At 45.2% G+C, this 21,429-nt stretch overlaps 1 protein-coding gene across 4 annotated transcripts in view; it reads left to right on the plus strand.

Annotated features, from left to right (window-relative positions):
- Positions 1-21,429, plus strand: part of pcdh7b (protocadherin 7b) — a 589,810-nt gene that overhangs the window by 27,401 nt on the left and 540,980 nt on the right. The window contains exon 2 of one of the 4 annotated variants that reach the window (XM_085968287.1): positions 12,638-13,798. The exons of the other annotated variants lie outside the window; for them this stretch is intronic. Coding sequence (XP_085824413.1) covers positions 12,638-12,685 — 48 coding nt within the window. The 3' untranslated portion in view covers positions 12,686-13,798. Of the gene's footprint in view, positions 1-12,637; positions 13,799-21,429 lie in introns of those variants that run through there. 4 annotated transcript variants of the gene reach the window in all.

Below are 21,429 nucleotides of genomic sequence, written 5' to 3' on the forward strand. Positions count from 1 at the left end.
CATTCCTTGGTACTAGAAAGTCAAAGACAAAATTGGAATCCCAAACACTAATGCTATAACAAAGTTACCATTATGTGGTTGTCATGGCCACTTTCTTTTCTCTTTCTTGATGACTTTTTCCTCCATTTTTTTCTCCTCATCTCTTGAATGCATTGACTCTTTGTTCTGGTACAATTATATGGGTGCTGGTTCCTGTCCTGTACCTACCCCAGAAGGTCATTTTTAATGGTTAAGCTTCGACATTGAATGTCAGCACAACATTTGATCACAGGGATATCACAGCCATGCCTGAAGCCATCCTCACTGACACCCACATATCTGCTCTTTCATCAGGAACCTCTGGATGATGACCAAGAGCTGGGCCCCTGGCTGATGTTTCCCTTTTCCACTGAAAGCAGTGAAACAAATTGCAGCTCCCTTACCATCTCCTCAGCAGAGATCAGCTAAAGTTAGTTCAAATCAGGGATTGAACCTGGGACCCTCTTGGTCCGAATGGCTCAACTCTCCTGTGGATCCATGCCTTTTGTTACCTCTAGACTTGACTATTCCAACGCACCTCTGGCTGGCCTCCCACGTTCTACCCTATGTAAACTTGAGGTCATCCAAAACTCTGCTGCTCGTGTCCTAACTAGCACCAAGTCCCGTTCAGCCATCACCCCTGTGCTCGCTGACCTACATTGGCTCCTGGTTAAGCAGCACCTCGATTTCAAAATTCTCATCCTTGTTTTCAACTCCTTCCATGGCCTCGCCCTTCCCTATCTCTGTAATCTCCTTCAGCCCTGCAACCCCCCGAGATATCTGTGCTCCTCTAATTCTGCCCTCTTGAGCATCCCTGATTATAATCACTCAACTTTTGGTGGCCGTACCTGTTGTGTATGTACCTTTAAGGGAATAACTGGTCTTAGACTGCAGTACTGGCAGTGACCACCCCTGTATAAAAGGCCCTAGCAGGCTTCTGTAGTTTCAGTTTCAAGCTGCCTCTTGTTCAGTAAAGTACCTGTTAAACTGTTCTCCCGAAGTCCGTGTATTATTGAGGCACGGACTTTACAGTGGCGACGAGTAAGTTCGAACTCACCTGCAGTGTGGCATCATCTCACGGGGATCTCGCCTGAAAGGAAGGTCCTGGAAGGTTGTAGTCTGAGCAACGGGCGTCGACCGAGGGCAACCGCCCAAAGAATCCATCGGTGTTTGGAGAATTGCGGGAGAGACTGTGGTTCCTGCGAATCGTGCTGGTAGTGCGCTGACCCTTCTGGACTGCGGCGGGCTCAAGCTCGATCGAGTGGCTCTACAAATCAGGCCGCACAGCGTCGCCGGGAAAAGAAAACAAGAGAGAGAGGGTGGAGCGCACAGGGCGCGGTCGGTGCTCGAGAACAGGACAGCGGAGAGAAACTAAACGGGGGGGAAGGAAAGCGAGACGCGCCGAAGCTGCGGGTCGCCGCCATTACCCCGTAGAACGCTAGGAGCAGCGTGGCAGTAAGGGGAAGAAGCAAAAGCGCGGGAGGCACCATTTTATCCCATTGGGGAAGAAGCAAAAGCGCGGGAGGCGCCATTTTATTCCATTGGGGAAGAAGCAAAAGCGCAGGAGGCGCCATTTTAAATCGCCCAAGATGCCGAAAAGTGGCAGTATCACTGCTTTCGACAACGAGGTAGAAGACTGGACCATGTATGTGGAAAGAATTGAAGTGTACTGCAAGGCAAATGAGGTGGCTGATGGAAAGAGGGCGTCGGTATTATTAAATCTGATGGGTGCGAGTACGTACGGCCTATTGCGGAATTTAATTACCCCAGCTAAACCAATGGAGAAAAGTTTTGAGGGGATTGTTCATATCTTACAGGAACATCTAAGCCCTACACCACTGCTGATAGCAGAAAGATTCAAGTTCCATAAAAGAAACCAGCAAAAAGATGAGAGCAATGCTGACTATCTTATGGAACTACGCAAGTTATCGAAGCACTGCCAGTTCGGAGCAGGACTGGCAGACACCTTACGGGATAAGTTTGTCGGCGGGCTCCAGAGTGAAGGAACCCAGAAACGACTACTTTCAAAAAAGGACCTGACGCTAGAACAGGCTTTCAGCGTGGCAGTATCCTACGAAGCAGCAGCACGGGGAGCTGCGGAAATACAACAGAAACCACAAGAATACAGCACTAACGAAATGGCGTATGGAGCCGAAAAGTGCTATCGCTGCGGCAGAACAACCCATGAGCAGAAGGACTGCTAGTTTAAAGACAAAATATGCAGGCAATGCGGGAAAATGGGACATATAGCAAGAGTCTGCAGGTCGGGAAAGAAGACCAACACGACAAGAACGACTAAGGAACAGTACAGGAAAGTAAAGAAACTGACAGATAGTAGTTCAGAAGATCAGGAGAGTGATAAAGACTCCGGGAGCAGGTGACTAAGTTGTTTAAAGTTACACAACGTGATTGCAAAAGAAGATCACCGAACCATTTGGGTCACCCTCATGATAGCAGGGTCCCCAGTGAAGATGGAATTGGACACAGGATCAGCCCTAACTGTCATGAATCGACGAGACTATGAGCGGCTATTCTCACACATACCCTTAAAGGACACGTCCATTGTATTGAAGACATACACGGGGCAAAAGGTCTACCCCAGAGGAAAAATAAGGGTGCCAGTTGAATATAACGGAAAGGAAACACAGAAACTATACATGTATATACTACGAGATGGAGGACCACCATTATTGGGACGTGAATGGATCCGAAGACTACAATTGGATTGGCATTCCATTCTGGCACTAACTGTGACTGACAAAAAAGATGATGACGTCGCACCTGGACGTCTGTCACAAATTCTATCTGACGCGGAAGAGGTGTTCCAACAAGGACTTGGGACTCTAAAAGGAGTAAAGGCAACCATAAAGATTGAGGATAACGCAACCCCAAAATTTTTCAAGGCCATACGCGATACGCCCAGCTGTGGAAGCAGAACTGGAGAGTCTGGAGTGTTCGGGGGTGCTGTCTAAGGTGGACTGGAGCGAGTGGGCCACACCCATCGTTCCTGTAATGAAGAAAGCATTGAGCACCACGCCTGGGGAGCCAAGGAAGGTTCGCGTCTGTGAGGACTTCAAGGTGACTGTGAACCCAGTCCTGAACACAGTACAGTATCCGCTTCCACGGATAGAAGATATTTTCGCCTCACTATCTGGAGGGAAACGTTTTACAAAGATTGACCTGGCTCAAGCGTATCTACAAATGGAGGTGGAAGAAGCCTCTAGGAAATACCTCACGATAAACACTCACAAAGGCCTTTACCAGTACAATCGACTGGTATTTGGGGTAGCATCGGCCCCGGCTATGTGGCAGAGGGCAATGGAACAAGTCCTGCAAGGGATCCCGGGGACCCAGTGTTATTTGGACTACATCCTGGTTACGGGCGAAAATGACAATGAACACCTTGCCAACCTGGAACAGGTGCTCACGAGATTGCAGGAATATGGGCTACGAGCCAACCGTCCCAAATGCGAGTTCTTCAGGAGACAAATCTCGTATTGTGGCCACATGATTGATGAGGAAGGGTTGCATAAGTCGCCGGACAAGATTGAGGCTGTAGTCAAGGCTCCAGCACCAGAAAATGTGTCGCAACTGAGGTCGTTCCTCGGGTTGGTGAACTACTACCATAAGTTCTTGCCGAATTTATCTACAATTCTGCACCCACTGAACTCCCTCCTTCAAACTAGTGTTACATGGAAATGGAGTGATGAGTGTAAGCGTGCCTTTCAGGAATGTAAATGCCAAATCACTTCAAAAGTATTGGCCCACTACAACGCAACACTACCGATTCGGTTGGCATGTGATGCATCACCTTACGGCATTGGAGCGGTGCTGTCACACAAATTCCGTGACGGTTCAGAGAGGCCAATAGCCTTTGCATAGCGCTCGCTAACCTCAGCCGAGCGTAACTACGCCCAGATTGACAGGGAGGCCCTCAGCCTCATGTGGGGGGTGAAGAAGTTCAATCACTATCTGCACGGGCAGAAATTCACTCTACTGACTGATCATCAACCCCTGGTCTCAATTTTTAACCCAAAGAAGGGCGTTCCGGTGATGACGGCGCAACGGCTGCCAAGATGGTCACTTTTTCTAGGGGCACATCAGTATGACATAGAGTACAAAGGTACGAAACAACATGGAAACGCTGATGGGCTGTCGCGCCTACCGTTGCCTACGGTGGAAGAAGCACCTGCAGTGGACCCGGTGGAGATATTCCATGCGCCCATAGTCGAATGTTTGCCTGTTACAAACGCATGTATTGAGAAGGAAACCCGAAATGACCCGACACTCTCTCGGGTCTATGATTTGACGGTGAAGGGATGGCCAGCATATGGCGACTCACTGTTGCCAGCATTCTCGCCAAGGAGGGAACAGCGGTCAGTGTGCCGGGGAACCTTGATGTGTGGATCCCGAGTGGTAATTCCACCCAAGTTGAGAGATAGAGTACTCAATGAGCTTCACGAGGGTCATCTGGGAGGGGTAAAAATGAAGAGCCTAGCCAGGGCGTTTGTGTGGTGGCCAGGAATCGATAAAGAAATCGAGGATATGACCAAGAGATGCACAAGATGCCAGAAGGTCCAAAACGCTCCACCACACGCCCCGCTACATCCATGGGAGTGGCCCTCATCTCCATGGCAACGGGTACACATTGATTTTGCTGGTCCATTTCTGGACTCAATGTTTCTAATCGCTGTGGACACCCATTCGAAATGGCCAGAGATCGTTAAAATGTCCGCCACCACCACGGAGAAATCTATTGCAGTCCTAAGGACCATCTTCGCCAGGAATGGGTTGCCAGAACAGATCTGTTCCGACAATGGCCCACAGTTTGTGTCTGAGGATTTCTGGTGGTTCCTGAAGAATAATGGGGTGAAACATTACACATCTGCCCCATATCATCCAGCCACAAATGGATTGGCTGAGAGGTTTGTTCAGACCTTTAAAAAGGCCATAAAGGCAATGTATAATGACGACATACCACTGCAACACAAGGTGGATAACTTCCTGTTTGCTTACCGGAATGCGACACATGCAGTAACCAACCAAACTCCAGCCGTACTGTTTTTCAACCGGAGACTAAGATGTCGCTTGGATTTGCTCAAACCAAACATAAGACGAGATGTTGAGGATAAGCAGTTCCAGCACATAAATGAGAAGCCAACCAGGAGCTTCAAGATAGGGCAACCAGTCTTGGCCCGCGATTACCGAACAGAAAAATGGCAGCCAGGCACGATATGCACACAGCAGGGACCACTAATGTACACAGTGGACGTTGGAGAGAGCATCGTGAGACGCCATGCTGACCAGATTCTAGAGTCACAGGAACAAGCCAAACCTGTACCACAAGCATGTGTACCTGGTAATGAGCCCGAAGTACAGATTGCGTCTACCTCAGAAGCAGGGGTATTGGAAGCTGATGAACCAACCAATGACAATGAGCCAGAATTGACTCCACCGCCAGAACAGGATACTCGAGAAAGGCGCTATCCAGTCCGGATCAGGAAGCCTCCTCAAAGACTGAACTTATAAATGACTATTTCAGTTGATGTATATATTACTGAGAAAATTGTAATTGTAATTAGTTATTATTTAGTTGTTAAATGAATGTTATGTACTGTTTATCTAAAAGGGGAGGAATTGTTGTGTATGTACCTTTAAGGGAATAACTGGTCTTAGACTGCAGTACCGGCAGTGACCACCCCTGTATAAAAGGCCCTAGCAGGCTTCTGTAGTTTCAGTTTCAAGCTGCCTCTTGTTCAGTAAAGTACCTGTTAAACTGTTCTCCCGAAGTCCGTGTATTATTGAGGCGCGGACTTTACAGTACCTTCTGTTGCCTAGGCCCTAAGCTCTGGAATTCCCTCCCTAAGCCTATCCGCCTTGCTACCTCTCTTTCCTCCTTTAAGACGCACATTAAAACCTACCTCTTTGACCAAGCTTTTGGTCATCTGCCCTAATTTATCCTTATGATGAAGATCGGTGTCAAATTTTTTTTGTCTTAAAACACTCCTGTGAAGTCCCTTGGGACGTTTTACTACGTTAAAGGTGCTATATAAATACAAGTTTTTGTTGTTGGATATATTTGTTGGATTCTTGGCACAGCCTTGGTAGGCATTTTTATTCCACTCGGCGGTCTATGATTTTTAATTTAAAAGGAATTGCAACTAACTGGATTTTGTAGATATTTAAAATAATTTTCTACCTCCACATCCTATAGCTCTGCCACTGTGGAATTGGTAAAAGAAGGAAATTGAATGAAGATACTATTTAGTGACAGATTAAATGCATGCTCATCAATGTTGCCTTAAAATATACACAGTTCTATTACGGATTTCTCAGCCCTGCTATATATGACAGCTGTGGTGCAAGGATTTTTTTTGCACAACAGGCAGTTTTAGCACACATTTCACTTTAACATTCTATATTACTAGCCTTTGAGAAGCATGTTGAATTAGCAGTCTACTCTATTATTTATTTAGTTACTTCTTTCCTGTACTGGGTTACTACAATGTTGCTGTCGACATAGAATCGTAGAAGTTTATGGCATAGAAGGAGGCCTTTCGGCCTATTGTTTCCGCGCCCGCCGTAAAGAGCCATCCAGCCTAATCCCACTTTCCAGCTCTTGGTCTGCAGCCTTGTAGGTTACGGCACTTCAAGGGCATATCATCCTGAAACGTGCTCAGAGCTGATAGAAACAGAAGCAGAGGTTTTTTATTGTTCTAGCCACGGCTATTCTATAATGATTTGAGTGGCAGACATGAGTGCTTGGATATATTCATGCTTTATGTTTAAATTTGGCATTAGTTAGAACAAAGGCTAATTGTGCGCATTTTGAAGTGTTTGTTCAAGCTGGGCTAGGTTGAACAATATTCAATAATGACGCACTTTAAATTCTAGAGCAATTAAAAATATCATAATATTTTACTTTGGCATGTCATTATTGACTGCAGTAGTAACCAACAGAATTTAACAATATTTTATATATTCCAGAATTTTCACTAACACCCCTTTATATTTCGAGACAAACCAACCTGAGAACATGGACACATTTTGAAATCGGTTTGAGTCATTTACATGATTAAATAACGTAACTGCATTGTTGTGTTTAAAAATTTTAAGTGAGAAAATGTAAGTAATTTATTCATTCCCATATCATGCTGTAAGCTTGATTCAGTGTACTGTAAACATATTTAATTTGCTGCTGACATTAATATATTGATTAAAGAAAGGCTAAAGTCTCATTTTGATCTTCAGACACCGATATTTATGGGGAGGCGGGGAGGGTGCAAGTGCGGCCAAAAGTGGCCGAGGAACCCGGCAAGAACAGGGACGCGGAGGTCCTGCCAAAATTAATGGCATTAACATTTTTTAGCTCTGTTTCTTGTCCGGGAGGAAACACCAGTGGCAGGAGTCCACAGCTGGGGCCTTTGGGGATGGTTCGGGAGGGCTGGGTGTTGGGGGGAGGTCGGCAATCGAGGCTGGGAATTGTGACTGGGGGTGGCCTATGACTTCCTTGAGGGGCCTGTGGGAGTGCTCCTGCTCCTTCTAGCCCACAAGGAATGCTGATAGAAGCACTTAGCTTGAAGAGCCGGATGCTCCTGCATCCCTTTCAGTGCTGAATTTCCTGACCCTAGGGAAACTGTGCAGCAACAGTCAATTTTAAATTGGGCTCCCAATGACACTGTGGGAGCCTGATTTAAATGTTATTGCACGGCAGGACGCTCGGACGCCCCGATATCCGCTGCCGTAAAAAAGGCACCGGGCACATGCGCTGCGTGTTGGGGTCACGTTCCCCATATTTAACTTTTAACCACCATTCGTGGGGAGAGTGGGTTAATATTGAGGCCTTAGTTTCTCAGCTATGTTGTTCTCTCACGTGGTTTTAGGCATAACACACATACAGCACACTCACACATGCTCGCTGGATTTAGTCAGCATAGCAGGATATTACCTTGCAAATCAAGGCATCTAATCAGGTAGCGTTATTATTTGACATTGTTTGTTTAAAGTGTTCATGATCTATTAATCATTTTGCTATTTGAAAAAAATTGATTGCCAATATAATACTTGTTTTGTCACAGACCTATTTTGAGGTGCCCCAATTGAGCAGTGCTCGTTAAGAAAATTCCAATAGTATAAAAATTACCACTCCCATCTGCTTTTGCTGAAACATATTACATTACATTTCTGGATATTGGAGTATCAAAATTAAATTTTCTCAGATTTGGCTTTTTTGATCATGGATTTATTTTTTCTGAATGCATAGCAATTTTTGCCTTTAAGTAGATTAGATGGGTTAAGTATTTTACTGTCTGTAGTGTTCTTAGATAATTTGCAACTACTTACAACTGTCGTAATACAGTAAAGCAACAGTTTATAATGGTATTATACTGTTACACTCATTGTGATATTTTCCCCCAAAATGATTGTAATCGCAAGGATCATATCATAGAATCATAGAATGATACAACACAGAAGGAGATCATTCGGTCCATCGTGCATTTGCTGGTTTTTTGGTAGAGCTATTCAATTAATCCCACTCCCCTGCTTTTTCCCCCTAGCCCTGTAATTTTGTTCCCTTCAAGTATTTATCGAATTCTCTTTTGAATGTTACGATTGAATCTGCTTCCACCACCCTTTCAGGCAGTCCATTCCAGATCATAACAACTCGCTGTGTAAAAAAATGTTTCCTCATTTCCCACCTGGTTCTTTTGCCAATTACCTTAAATCTGTGTCCTCTGGTTACTGACCTTTCTGCCGTTGGAAAAAGTTTCTCCTTATTTAATCTATCAAAACCATTCATAATATTGAACACCTCTGTCAAATCCCCTCTTAACCTTCTCTGCTCTAAGGAGAACAACCCCAGCTTCTCCAATCTCGCCACATAACTGAAGTTCCCCATCCCTGGTATCATTCTAGTAAATCTCTTCTGCACCCTCTCCAAGACCTTGACATCCTTTAAAGTATGGTGCCCAGAATTGAACACAATACTCTAGCTGAGGCCTAACTAGTGCTTTATAATGGATTAGCATAACCTCCTTGCTTTTATACTCTATTCCTCTCTCTCTTTTCCTGTACCACCGTTAAAATTGTACCATTTAATTTATATTCCCTCTCCTCATTCTGCCTTAGCCAATTTTGTATCCATGCAGCCACTGCCCCTTTAATCCCATGGGCTTTAATTTTGCTAGCAAGTCTAATGTGCGGTACTTTACCAAACGTCTTTTGAATGTCCATGTGCAAAACAGCAACCATACTACCCTCGTCCACCCTCTCCATTACTTCATCAAAGAACTCAATCAAGTTAGTCAAACACAATTTACCTTCAACAAATTCATACTGGCTTTCATTTATTAACCCATATTTGTTCAAGTGGCAATTCATTTTGTCCCTGATTAATGTCCCTCAAAGTTTCCCGTCCACCGACTTTAGGCTGATTGGCCTGTAATTGTTGGGTTTAACAGCCTTCTCAACTTGTTCTGCCACCTTCAACGATTTGTGCATATACACCCCCAGGTGTCTCTGTTCCTGCACCCCCTTTAAAATTGTACCATTTAGTTCATATTGCCTCTCCTCATTCTTCCGACCAAAATGCGTCACTTCACACTTCTTTGCGTTAAATTTCATCTGCCATGTGTCTGCCCATTTTACCAGTCTGTGTATGTCCTCCTGAAGTCTGTTACTATCCTCCTCACTGTAAGGGATATGAAATACAATAATACCAATTAAGATGTAAGAGCCGGCACAGGCATAATGGGCCAAATGGCCGCCTTCTGTGCTGTAGCATTCTATGATTCTATGTCTTCATTAACCATAAAATGTACAGCAGCTCCACAGCTACCTTTTAACCTTTAATGTTTAAGATGTAAAGATCTTGATCAGAAAAGGGTTCTGTTGGTATTTTGGAAAATGCATTGAAGCCATTACCAGTGTATGGGTGCAGTATGAAAAAGGCAAACAAGGTAGTAGAATACATTAGCAGAGAGATATAATTGTTTAAAAAAATATTAATTCTTTGTATGTGGGCATTGCTGGCAAGGTCAGCATATAATGTTCGTCCTTAGTTGCCCTTAAGAAAGTGGTGGTGAGCCCTCTTTGTGAACTGCTGCAGTCCGTGTGGTGAAGGTGCTCTTACATTGCTGTTAAGTAGGTAATTCCAGGATTCTGTCCAGGATGGAAGAACGGCAATCTATGTCCAAGTCGCAATGGTGTGTGACTTGGAGGGGAACTTCAAGGCGATGATGTTCCCATGCATGTGCTGCCCTTGTCTTTCTGGGTGGTGGAGATTGCAGGTTTGAGAGGTGCTGCCGAAGAGTTGCTGCAATGCATCCTGTATATAGCACACACTACAGCCAAGATACACTGATGGTGGAGAAGATGGATGTTTAGGCTAATTGGTGGATCAAATGGAATAAAAATACAAAGCTCTGGTTATATCCCATCTGAAATACTGTATAAAATACTGTTGAATCCATAATCTTCCATCTCCCATCTATGGAAGGCAACAACTGCAGACTAAATGCTCATCAATAGAGGGAGCTGAAAATTGGCAAATGACTGTTCGTGGGCCATTCTATAGCCAATTACTCTGAACCAAGTTGACAGTGTATGGTCGCAGAACTGAAAGAGGGAACAGTCTGTTAAGTGACCGTATGAGAGGACCAGAATTTAGGAAGTGCAAGAAAAAAAAATTGTTTACATATTTAAGTTATACATCTGTGTTTTAATATTTGGAAAGTTGTGTTGATCGCTTAATTTCTTATGTATTTTGCTATGCTAAATATCTCTTATTCTTTACTCTGCTGTTTCTTGTCTATTTTCGTTTAGTCCTTTCTCCCCAGCAATTATCATGATGTTCTCCTCTTATACTTTCTCTCCTGAAGGTGGCAAATGAACCTGGGGTTTAATTTGCTGAGCAGTAGTGATCTTAACCAAAAGCAAAATACTGCAGATGCTGAAAATCTGAAATAAAAACACAAAAGGCTGGAAATACTCAGCAGGTCAGGCAGCATCTGTGGAGAGGGAAACAGAATTAACGTTTCAGGTCGATGACAATGACGATAGGTCATTAACCTGAAATGTTAACTCTGTTTCTCTCTCCACAGATGCTGCTTGACCTGCTGAGTATTTCCAGCATTAGTGATCTTATCCAGGTGGCAATTCTTCATGTGTGAATCAGGCCTATTCAAACCTGATAGCTATCATGACCAAGCTTGACCCTATTCTCATCTGAAGTCCATGCACAGATGCTTCCAGATGATCAAGAATGGGAACCCTGTCCAAAATTTCCCCATCTTAGCCGAAGGACGCAGAAATATTCCGTTATTTATTTTATATTGTCATTCTCGCACCATAGTCTGTCAGAGTTCACTGTATCAGGAGAGAGCTGAAGGACACAACTACCAGCAATTGCTTCTCTCTGTGTGTAATATCCATTAAATGGTTGCAAGTTCAAATGCTAGAACACAGCAAACTCTTTCGTAAAACTTAAAATGTTTCACATTTGTTGAAGCACAAAGGTAGTCTATTGCTTTCTTTGGAATGCAAAACCCTTCTTCCTGTGAAGTATTTGATAATTTTATTGCCAACTTGGCATGTTTTCTGTCTGGGTCTTATAGAAGCTACTTTTACAAATTTTGATGCACAGGAGTTTCACTTACTAACAGCGATAAATTAAGGCACTCAAGTAGAAGTGATTTCAACAAGCAATAATCCGGCACTTCACCTATGCTAAAAGACACATATTGGAGACTACGGGGCTGACATTCCGAATGCACACTTCAGGCATGGAGCCTTTCCTGCTGTGACAGTGTGTTTGGAAGTTGCAGGTGCCTTCCCCATAATTTTCTACCCATTGAAGTGAATGGATAGAAAATTATGGGGACACACTTGCAATGTGTCAATATTTGCTCCCGGTGGCCAAGGCTCTGTACTGCAAGCACGCATTTGGAAAACCAGCCCTTAGGACTAAATTTATGCAGAGGCTAAGCTATTTATTTTGGTGAAATAATTTATAAAACCCTTAGTTGATTTCATTGGAATTAAATCAACATCGCTGACCAAACAAGGATAAAAACTGGAATGGACCATTATATCTCCTGAAGTCAATAAATTGTCAAAAGATCCACAAATGATATAGGCTTGTTGTACATCACAAAATGATCTCAACTGAAAGACAAAAAAGAAGGTGGAACACAATTATAGCAACAAAGTTCACAGGACAACAAAGAAGCCATCAAAGCATTGAATAAAAAAAAACTTAATTGGCCTGAATACATGATCGTCAAAAACAACCATTTACTCCATGAGGGGCTTAGTATATCATCAGAGTTTGAACAGTCTGGTAAGTTTGAAATACAGTGTTTCTTTTAAAAACAATCTCTGTCAGCAGTACAAGTAGTTTGAAAGCATTGTTCATAATGTCTACTTTAATCAGCTTGCTAAATTGAGTTTGTAAAGTAATTAATTCACATGAATAACATTCTCTATCCATATTACTAAGTTGCAATTAAACTATTTAAATTATTCCATGCCTCTCTGGCATCTGCAGCAGTCCTCCTGCATTTCCATTGCAAGTTGAGTTCAAATCGTTAATGAATCAAAATCTTTAATGTCTCCACAGATGAGTCATCTTCATCCAGATGTGATGCATCTGTCCATGAGGCTGTAAGCACAGAATGATATTGAGACCACAGGCAAGGGGAAACCTATATCAGTTATTGATATTATACTACCCAGGGTCACTGTACTGAAAATCGTTGGAGAGATCTTTCTTGTGTTGCTCTATAGGGCCTTCAGGATTCCATCTTGATCCTCCACAGGGCCTTCAATGGAGCTAAAAATAGAAGTTGGGAATGACATCAGTCATTATCCTAGGGCTTGCTGGAGGAGGGTATACAGCTTCCATATCCGTGTGCAGCCTGCTAACATCCCAGTGTACACTGACTTAGTCACCAGCATAATATTATACAATGGTGCTTCTCACAGGTAAGCTTCTAGTCAGTTTGTGCAACAAATTGGTGCCAAATCAGTAACTCTTCTCCAGGCTACTGTAAGATATTACCCTTCACAGTTGTACAGAATTCTCTGACAGCTTTCCATCAAGATTTTGGGGCTAACATCCAGTTCTCTGTAACTGAGTTGGGTCTGATCCAGAGAATCACCCTGTGAGATAGTTTGAGTGCTAGATGCTCTGAAAGCTTGGCAGTCAGTATTTTGCACATCTGTGAACAGAAGAAAGTTGCATAGAGCTAATGCACAGATAATGCTATGTTGTCATTCAATCATAAATTATATTGTTTTCCTGTCATTTTTTCACAATAGTACATATTGTTCCAGTAGTAGAGTTAGTATAGCACTGCAGACATTGCACAGGAACTTTCACATTTTGTTATAGTATTTTCTATTTATTTACAGTTACTATCTCAGGTTGTAATAAAGATAAGTGGAGTAATATATATATATATATATATGTTGGATTTACAGGTCAAACAGATATTTACTTTACATGTAATGATTTTCTATTTCTTGAAGTAAAGACATTTATTTTTAGGTATATTTCCAGTGTCATCCTTTTCCCAACCATGCAAGTTTCCAATCCCATTTTATGCATAACAGAGCCTTCTGCATGTTGCTTGTTCATCTTCCTGGGTATGTAACTGAAGGTTCAGTCACATGTGGTACTTTTATTCTGTGTGTTCTCCTGTCATTAATATATTCATGTAGACAATGTTTTGACATCTTCTAGTTACAACAAATAAATGTTTTTCTCCACATGAATGTTGCACTTGTGTCATTTCCCTTATTTGCTTTCAGCATAATGCACTAATCAAATATGATGCAAAGGGAGTTTGTTGCACGTATTGTAATTCACACCAATGTGTCAAAACTTTGTATTAGCACATGGTGCCTCCACATGCATCAGTATGCTATTTACACTTATGTTAATGGACATATTCAGTGAGGTATTTAAAAATAAGGGTCTCTCCCAATGGTTCATATGCAGCATGCTGTGCACTGACCAGGCTGGTTCCATCCTATGTCATTGTAAATTAGTTAAGCTCAGCCAGGTCAGCAGTTTGGATACAAAAATTGACTTCATTGCCTTTAGAACCAGGAGGGAAAAATCAACCAGTGTCTCGTGATTGATATCCAATGATCACCGCTGGAAAATTAACGTGTGTGGAAAGCAGATGAGGACCAGGGTCAGCTGTGATGCCCTTCATGTAAAGGCCTGATACTGGAGGATTTCAGTGGCTATGGAAGTGTCTGCTAGCATGGATCACTGACTTTTGGAAAGGAAGAGAAAAAGTGCAGAAAATTACAAGGGCAAAGACTCAAGTCACATTAACTTTAATCTGTTGGGGTAAAGTGTGACTTGTAATACTGATTGAGTATGCCAAGTAACTATTTGAAATTTGCAGCTTGGCTTAATTGGATCTGCTTCCTCCCATAACTGATTTACCGTTATTGCTGAAATTTGTGAAATCACATTAGTACTGCCCAAAGCAGCTTAGACAGCCATATTTCACATGACAATATGTCCGTACAAAAACGATAGTCAGAATATTGCACTCTGCATCTCCTGTGAACAAGACAATGACTCACTTGCTGCCATTTACAGATTGAATTGGTTTTTCTTCCACTCTAAAGCCACATAGTGTATTCATCCACAAGATCCATAGACATCACACAATTTCTGTTATACCTTGAAAAGGTTTTGAATAAACACACTTTTCTCAGAGAAAACTTTTGCCACTGTTTAACATATTGCTTGAATCCACAATCTTTTGAACTATTTCTTCTGCTTGATTATTAATTCTACTGATTGACGAGGAATTCAAGCCTCGCTTCATATCGTGACATCCTATAATAGTATTTCAATTTAGAATGCAGGAATCAGTATTCTGTTTTTATGGGTTTCCCCATGTTTTAATGTTGAAATGACTTACTTTGTTTCCTTACAGTCTAATTGATGCGCCATCAATAACTCCAGAAGACTAAGAGTTAAACTTATAACAAGTAGGCTTTTATTAACAAAAGAATACGAGCATGCCTCTGCTGGTAGACCGATCCTTAAAGCCAGGGGGACTGGAGGTCAATCACCTTTATACCTGGGCTTAGGGGTGGAGCCAGGGGCGGAGCCAGCTGAGGCATGCCCAGACATGTTCTGTACAGGCAGATTAGTGGTTTACCACATTCACCCCTTGTTTAAAATGAGTCCGGCGGGGTGAAGTGTCTCAGAAGTTCATATAGGCAAGTCTCTCCGGGGGTCTTGTCTGCTGTAGTGATCGTCGTGGTGCCAGCTGCGGTGGTTCTTTTCCCGCGGCCGTTTCCCACGTGGGCCCGAGCACCGGCGTGTCGTCTTCGTGGGTGCGGGGTCGGTGGGTGTATAAGGGTGGGTCACAGGGCCCTGGCGTGCCGTCTACTTGGGTTAGATGTGGATTCCCTTCTAGGGGTGTGTCGTGGGTAATGGTAATGGGTAGTGGGTAATGGTGTTTTCGGTGGCACCTGAGGGTGCGAGGTCTCGTATGGAGACCGTGTCCTCCCGCCCGTCAGGATACGCCACGTATGCATATTGTGGGTTGGCATGGAGGAGGTGGACCCTTTCGACCAGGGGGTCTGTTTTATGGCTCCTCACGTGCTTCCTGAGCAAGACAGGCCCTGGAGACGTCAGCCATGGCGGTAGCGATGTCCCCGAGGTGGATTTCCTAGGGAAGACGAACATTTTCTCGTGAGGGGTGGCGTTCGTGGCGGTACAGAGTAGTGACCGTATGGAGTGAAGCGCATCGGGGAGGACTTCTTGCCAGCGGGAGGTTGGGAGGCCTCTGGACTTTAAGGCTAGCATGGCGGTTTTCCACACTGTCGCGTTCTCCCTTTCTACTTGTCCGTTACCCCGGGGGCTGTAGCTGGTGGTCCTGCTCGTGGCTATCCCTTTTTCGAGCAGGTACTGGCGCAGCTCGTCGCTCATGAACGACGAGCCCCTGTCACTATGGATGTAGCTGGGAAAACCGAATATGGCGAAGAGGTCATTGAGACATTTGATGACTGTGGCGCTGGTCATGTCCGGGCAGGGGATAGCGAACGGGAAACGGGAGTACTCGTCAATGATGTTGAGGAAGTACGTGTTGCGGTCAGAGGAGGGGAGGGGCCCTTTAAAATCTACGCTTAGGCGCTCGAAGGGGCGGGTGGCTTTTATCAGGTGCGCCCTGTCTGGCCTATAAAAGTGCGGTTTGCATTCGGCACAGACTTGGCAGTTCCTGGTCATGGTCCTGACCTCCTCGATGGAGTAAGGCAGGTTGCGGGCCTTAATGAAGTGGAAAAACCTGGTGACCCCCGGGTGGCAGAGATCGTTGTGGAGGGCCTGTAGCCTATCGACCTGTGCGTTGGCACATGTTCCACGGGATACGGCGTCCGGGGGCTCATTAAGTTTCCCGGGCCGGTATAAGATATCATAATTGTAGGTGGATAATTCGATCCTCCACCGCAATATCTTGTCGTTTTTGATTTTGCCCCTCTGCTTGTTATTGAACATAAATGCTACTGATCGTTGGTCAGTGAGCAGGGTGAAGCATTTACCGGCCAGGTAATGCCTCCAATGCCGTACAGCATCCACTATAGCCTGGGCCTCCTTTTCGACTGAGGAGTGTCTAATTTCGGGGCCCTGGAGGGTTCGTGAAAAGAAGGCCACGGGTCTCCCCGCCTGGTTAAGGGTTGCGGCCAGGGCGAAGTCAGACGCGTCGCTCTCCACTTGGAAAGGGATGGACTCGTCCACGGTGTGCATTGTAGCCTTTGCAATGTCCTCTTTTATGCGGGTGAAGGCTGCACGGGCCTCTGCTGCCAGGGGGAAGGAGGTTGACTTGATAAGGGGCCGGGCTTTGTCCGCGTAATTGGGCACCCATTGGGCGTAATAAGAGAAAAACCCCAGACATCTCTTCAGGGCTTTGAGGCAGTGAGGCAGGGGTAGTTCCAGAAGGGGGCGCATTCGGTCGGGGTCAGGGCCGATGACTCCGTTTTCCACTACACAGCCAAGGATAGCGAGGCGGGTGGTGCGAAACATACACTTTTCTTTGTTGTATGTCAAATTTAAGCGCTGGGCTGTTCGGAGGAATTTTTCTAGATTGGCGTCATGGCCCTGCTGGTCATGGCTGCAGATGGTGACATTATCCAGGTAGGGAAAAGTGGCCTGCAGCGCGTTCTGGTCAACCATCCGGTCCATCTCCCTTTGGAAGACTGAGACCCCGTTGGTGACGCCGAAGGGGACTCTGAGGAAGTGGCAGAGGCGGCCATTTGCCTCGAAGGCAGTATACTGGCGGTCTTCAGGCCTGATAGGGAGTTGGTGGTATGCCGACTTCAGGTCAATGGTAGAGAATACCCGGTACTGTGCAATCTGATTGACCATATCAGATATGCGGGGAAGGGGGTATGCGTCAAATTGGGTATACCTATTGATTGTTTGACTGTAGTCAATGACCAGGCGCTGTTTCTCGCCGGTCTTCATGACCACTACTTGGGCTCGCCATGGGCTGGTGCTGCCCTCGATAATTCCCTCCCGCAGGAGTCTCTCTACTTCTATTTTAATGAAGCTTCTATCCCCGGCACTGTACCGCCTGCTTTTTGTTGCGATGGGCTTGCAGTCGTGGGCGAGATTAGCAAACAACGGGGGGGGTGCTGACTTTCAGGGTGGATAGGCTGCATATTGTGCGCGGCGGTTGTTTTAAATTTTGCCGGCTGCAGACTGTAAGTGGGGGCAGGGGCCCGCCGTACGCCATCGTGACACTCTCTAGGTGGCACTGGAAATCCAGTCCCAGTAGCACAGCAGCGCAGAGCTGTGGCAGGACAAGGAGTTTAAAGTCTTTGTACTCTGTGCCCATTACTGTCAGGGTCGCTACACAGTAGCCGCCGACGTCCGCCGTATGGGACTTGGAGGCCATAGAGACCCGGTGGCGCGTGGGCATGACTGATTGGGAGTAGCGTCGCACCGTGTCGGGGTGGATAAAGCTCTCCGTGCTCCCGCAGTCAAATAGGCAGTTTGTTGCGTGACCGTTTACCTTGATGTCCATCGTGGACCTGGCCAGTTGGTGAGGCCTGGATTGGTCCAGGATGATGGAGGCCATCGTTGAGGTCGGTGGGTCGCTGTTGTACTTGCGCGAGGCAGTGGGGGAGTCAGGGGCCTGGTCCCAAAGTGACGTCTAAGATGGCGGCCCGCACCGCTCACACGCGGCCGGTGATGTCCAAGATGGCGGCCCGCACGGCTTACACGTGGCTGGTGATGTCCAAGATGGCGACCTGCACGGCTCACACGCGGCGCTGCTGGAGTTGGTCGGTTTCGCCCTGCACACTTTGGCATAGTGCCCCTTCTTTCCGCATTTGGAGCAGATCGCGTCCTTCGCCGGGCAGTGTTGTCTGGGGTGCTTGGCCTGGCCACAGAAATAGCACTTTGAGCCTCTGGACATCGCAGCTGTAGTTGGGCTGCAGGTGGGCCATGGCGGTGGTGGCGTGGCGCAGGCCTGTGGCCTTACCGTGTCCCAAGATGGCGGCCCCCGCGACATCCATGGGGCGGGGAGGGCCGTATGGTCGGGGGGGTAGGCATCCATGTTTCGGAGGGCCACGTCCAGCGAGTTAGCAAGGGCCACAGCCTTCTGCAGGTTGAGCCCACTTTGCTCTAGCAGTCTCTGTCGAGTGTAGCTGGACCTGATGCCGGCGACGTAGGCGTCTCTGATTAGGTCATCAGTATTTTCCGCGGCCGTCACCGATTTGCACTTGCAGTCCCGGCCGAGGACTCTCAGTGCCCGTAGGTATTCGTCACCCGATTCCCCAGGTCGCTGTTTGCGGGTAGCCAGGAGGTGTCTAGCGTAGACCTCATTGACTGGCTTAGTATATTGTTCTTTTAGTATCGTGATAGTGGCCGTGTAGGATACAGCGTCTCGGATAATCGAATATACTTGGTGGCTCACCCGTGAGTTCAGTACTAGCAGTTTGTCGGCTTCGGTCCTGACGGTAGTGCTGGAGGCCTGCGGGAATGCTTCGAAGCAGCTCAGCCAGTGCTCGAAGTTATTTGATGCATCCGCCGTTTGAGGGTCCAGTTCCAGGCGTTCCGGTTTCAGGATTTGCTCCATTTCAAAACCTTTTGTTAATAAAATTGATGCGCCATCAATAACTCCAGAAGACTAAGAGTTAAACTTATAACAAGTAGGCTTTTATTAACAAAAGAATACGAGCATGCCTCTGTTAGTAGACCGATCCTTAAAGCCAGGGGGACTGGAGGTCAATCACCTTTATACCTGGGCTTAGGGGTGGAGCCAGGGGCGGAACCAGCTGAGGCATGCCCAGACATGTTCTGTACAGGCAGATTAGTGGTTTACCACACTAATCTACTTGGTGTTTTAGCCTTAAGCAGAAATACCATTTAGAACCATGAAATTGTACACAGTCACCTATAAGAAATAACAAGGGTGTTGTATCCATAAAGAAGCAAATAATAACTGGATGCTTATGAGTGCCTGAGATTTCATGGCTATTAATTTTGAACTTTTGATTGCAATACTGTTTTACAAGCTCAGACGCTGTCAGGGCACTGGTGAGCTGTGACAGAAAGAGCTCCCAAAAGACAAGATACATTTATCACAGTGTGGTTTTTAAACACAGATTGGGAAATGTCAAGGAAACAGGATAATTTCATGCAGCTAGAGCAGCTTCTCCTATCAGGATTCAATGGCAGTAAAGTCATTCCACAAGTAATGCAGTCATCTTTTCTTGTTATGCAAGGCACAAAAACAGAGAAATGTTACATGTGAAAAAATGACTCACTCTTTTGTACTCTACATGCTTCTAGTGCTTTGAAATTGAACGTAATATTTGATGTACAATAACTCATGTGCCTCTTGCTTTGTATTTTAACTTATTTTTGAATCACATTTTCATTCACCTTTACCACTTAGAAAAATCCTGAGCCCCGATTTCAACCTAACTCGCCCAAAGGGAACGGGTCAGGTACGAGTTGGACATCCGTTTTACACCCTGCCAGATTTTGCTGTCCATTCCTTTAATGGAGAGTAAAATCACACAGGGTGTAAAGCAAGCATCTTGCTCAAACCCGCCCCGATCTCGCCAGACAGGTTATGTTAAATTCGACACCTTTACTATGTGTCACCAACTATCTTATTCTTTTTTTTGTGAACTGAGTTTTGTATGCTGAATTCTGAAATTGTATGGGTGTGTATGACAAATATGCTGCTGTCAGTTTGATGTTGTGCAGAATGATACAAATACAGTAGAACATTTTCGGGTTCGTTGCACATTCGGCAAGCAGTGGACAAAGACCTGGACCATTTTTATGAGTTAGCAGACAAGCTGGAGCAAAGCGAGTCACCGGGTCTCTTTCTCCTAGATGGGGAAGTGAAATCCCTGTTCTATGCGGACGACCTGGTTCTGCTGTCTCCCACAGAACAGGGATTACAGCAACATTTAGACCTACTCGACAAATACTGCCAAAATTGGGCCCTGACAGTAAATCTAAAGAAAACCAACATCATGATTTTTCAAAAAAGGCCCAGATGTCAGGAAAACAAATACCAGTTTACTCTCAGTGATACCATCATAGGACACACTATGAGCTACACTTACCTTGGTCTAACCATTACAGCATCAGGGAGCTTCAACATAGCAGTGAATGCACTAAAAGAAAAAGCCCGAAGAGCCCTATATGCAATAAAAAGAAAATTCTACAACATCCAAATTCCAATCAAAATCTGGCTCAAAATATTTGATAGTATAATCCTGCCCATTGCGCTGTATGGTAGTGAAGTATGGGGCCCACTCAATCACCATAGCTACACTAAATGGGAAAAACACACAATAGAAGCGCTACATGCAGAATTTTGCCGAAGCATTCTTCGCACCCAAAGGAAAACACCAACAAATGCATGTAGAGCCGAACTAGGCAGATACCCACTGATAATAAACATCCAATAACGAGCACTAAACTTTCTAAATCACCTCAAATCTAGTTCCCCAGGCACCCTTCATTTTAAAGCCCTCCAGACCCAAGAGCTGAACCCAGAAACGAGTCCCCTGAGTCAGTTGTTACTGAAACTAAGTTCTCCTACCCAGCCGGACCCTGACCAGTCCCAGACCAACACTGCTCCCCAAACACCAATCCGAGTGAACCAAATCATTAAACAATGCAAAGAAACCTACCTGGAACATTGGAACACAATAACCAAAAGCCAAAGCAGATTAGAATGCTACCGGGCCCTAAAAAGAGAATATAAACTGGCAGACTATCTCTCGACCATCAGAGACACAAAACAGAGACAGACCCTCACCAGATACAGACTAAGCGACCACCAACTGGCAATTGAAAAAGGAAGATACAAGAAATCCTGGCAACCTAAAGAAAATAGATTATGTGAT

The sequence above is a fragment of the Somniosus microcephalus genome, chromosome 2 (assembly GCF_052327205.1).
Source record: "Somniosus microcephalus isolate GS21.2 chromosome 2, FLI_Smic_1.0, whole genome shotgun sequence".
NCBI lineage: Eukaryota > Metazoa > Chordata > Chondrichthyes > Squaliformes > Somniosidae > Somniosus > Somniosus microcephalus.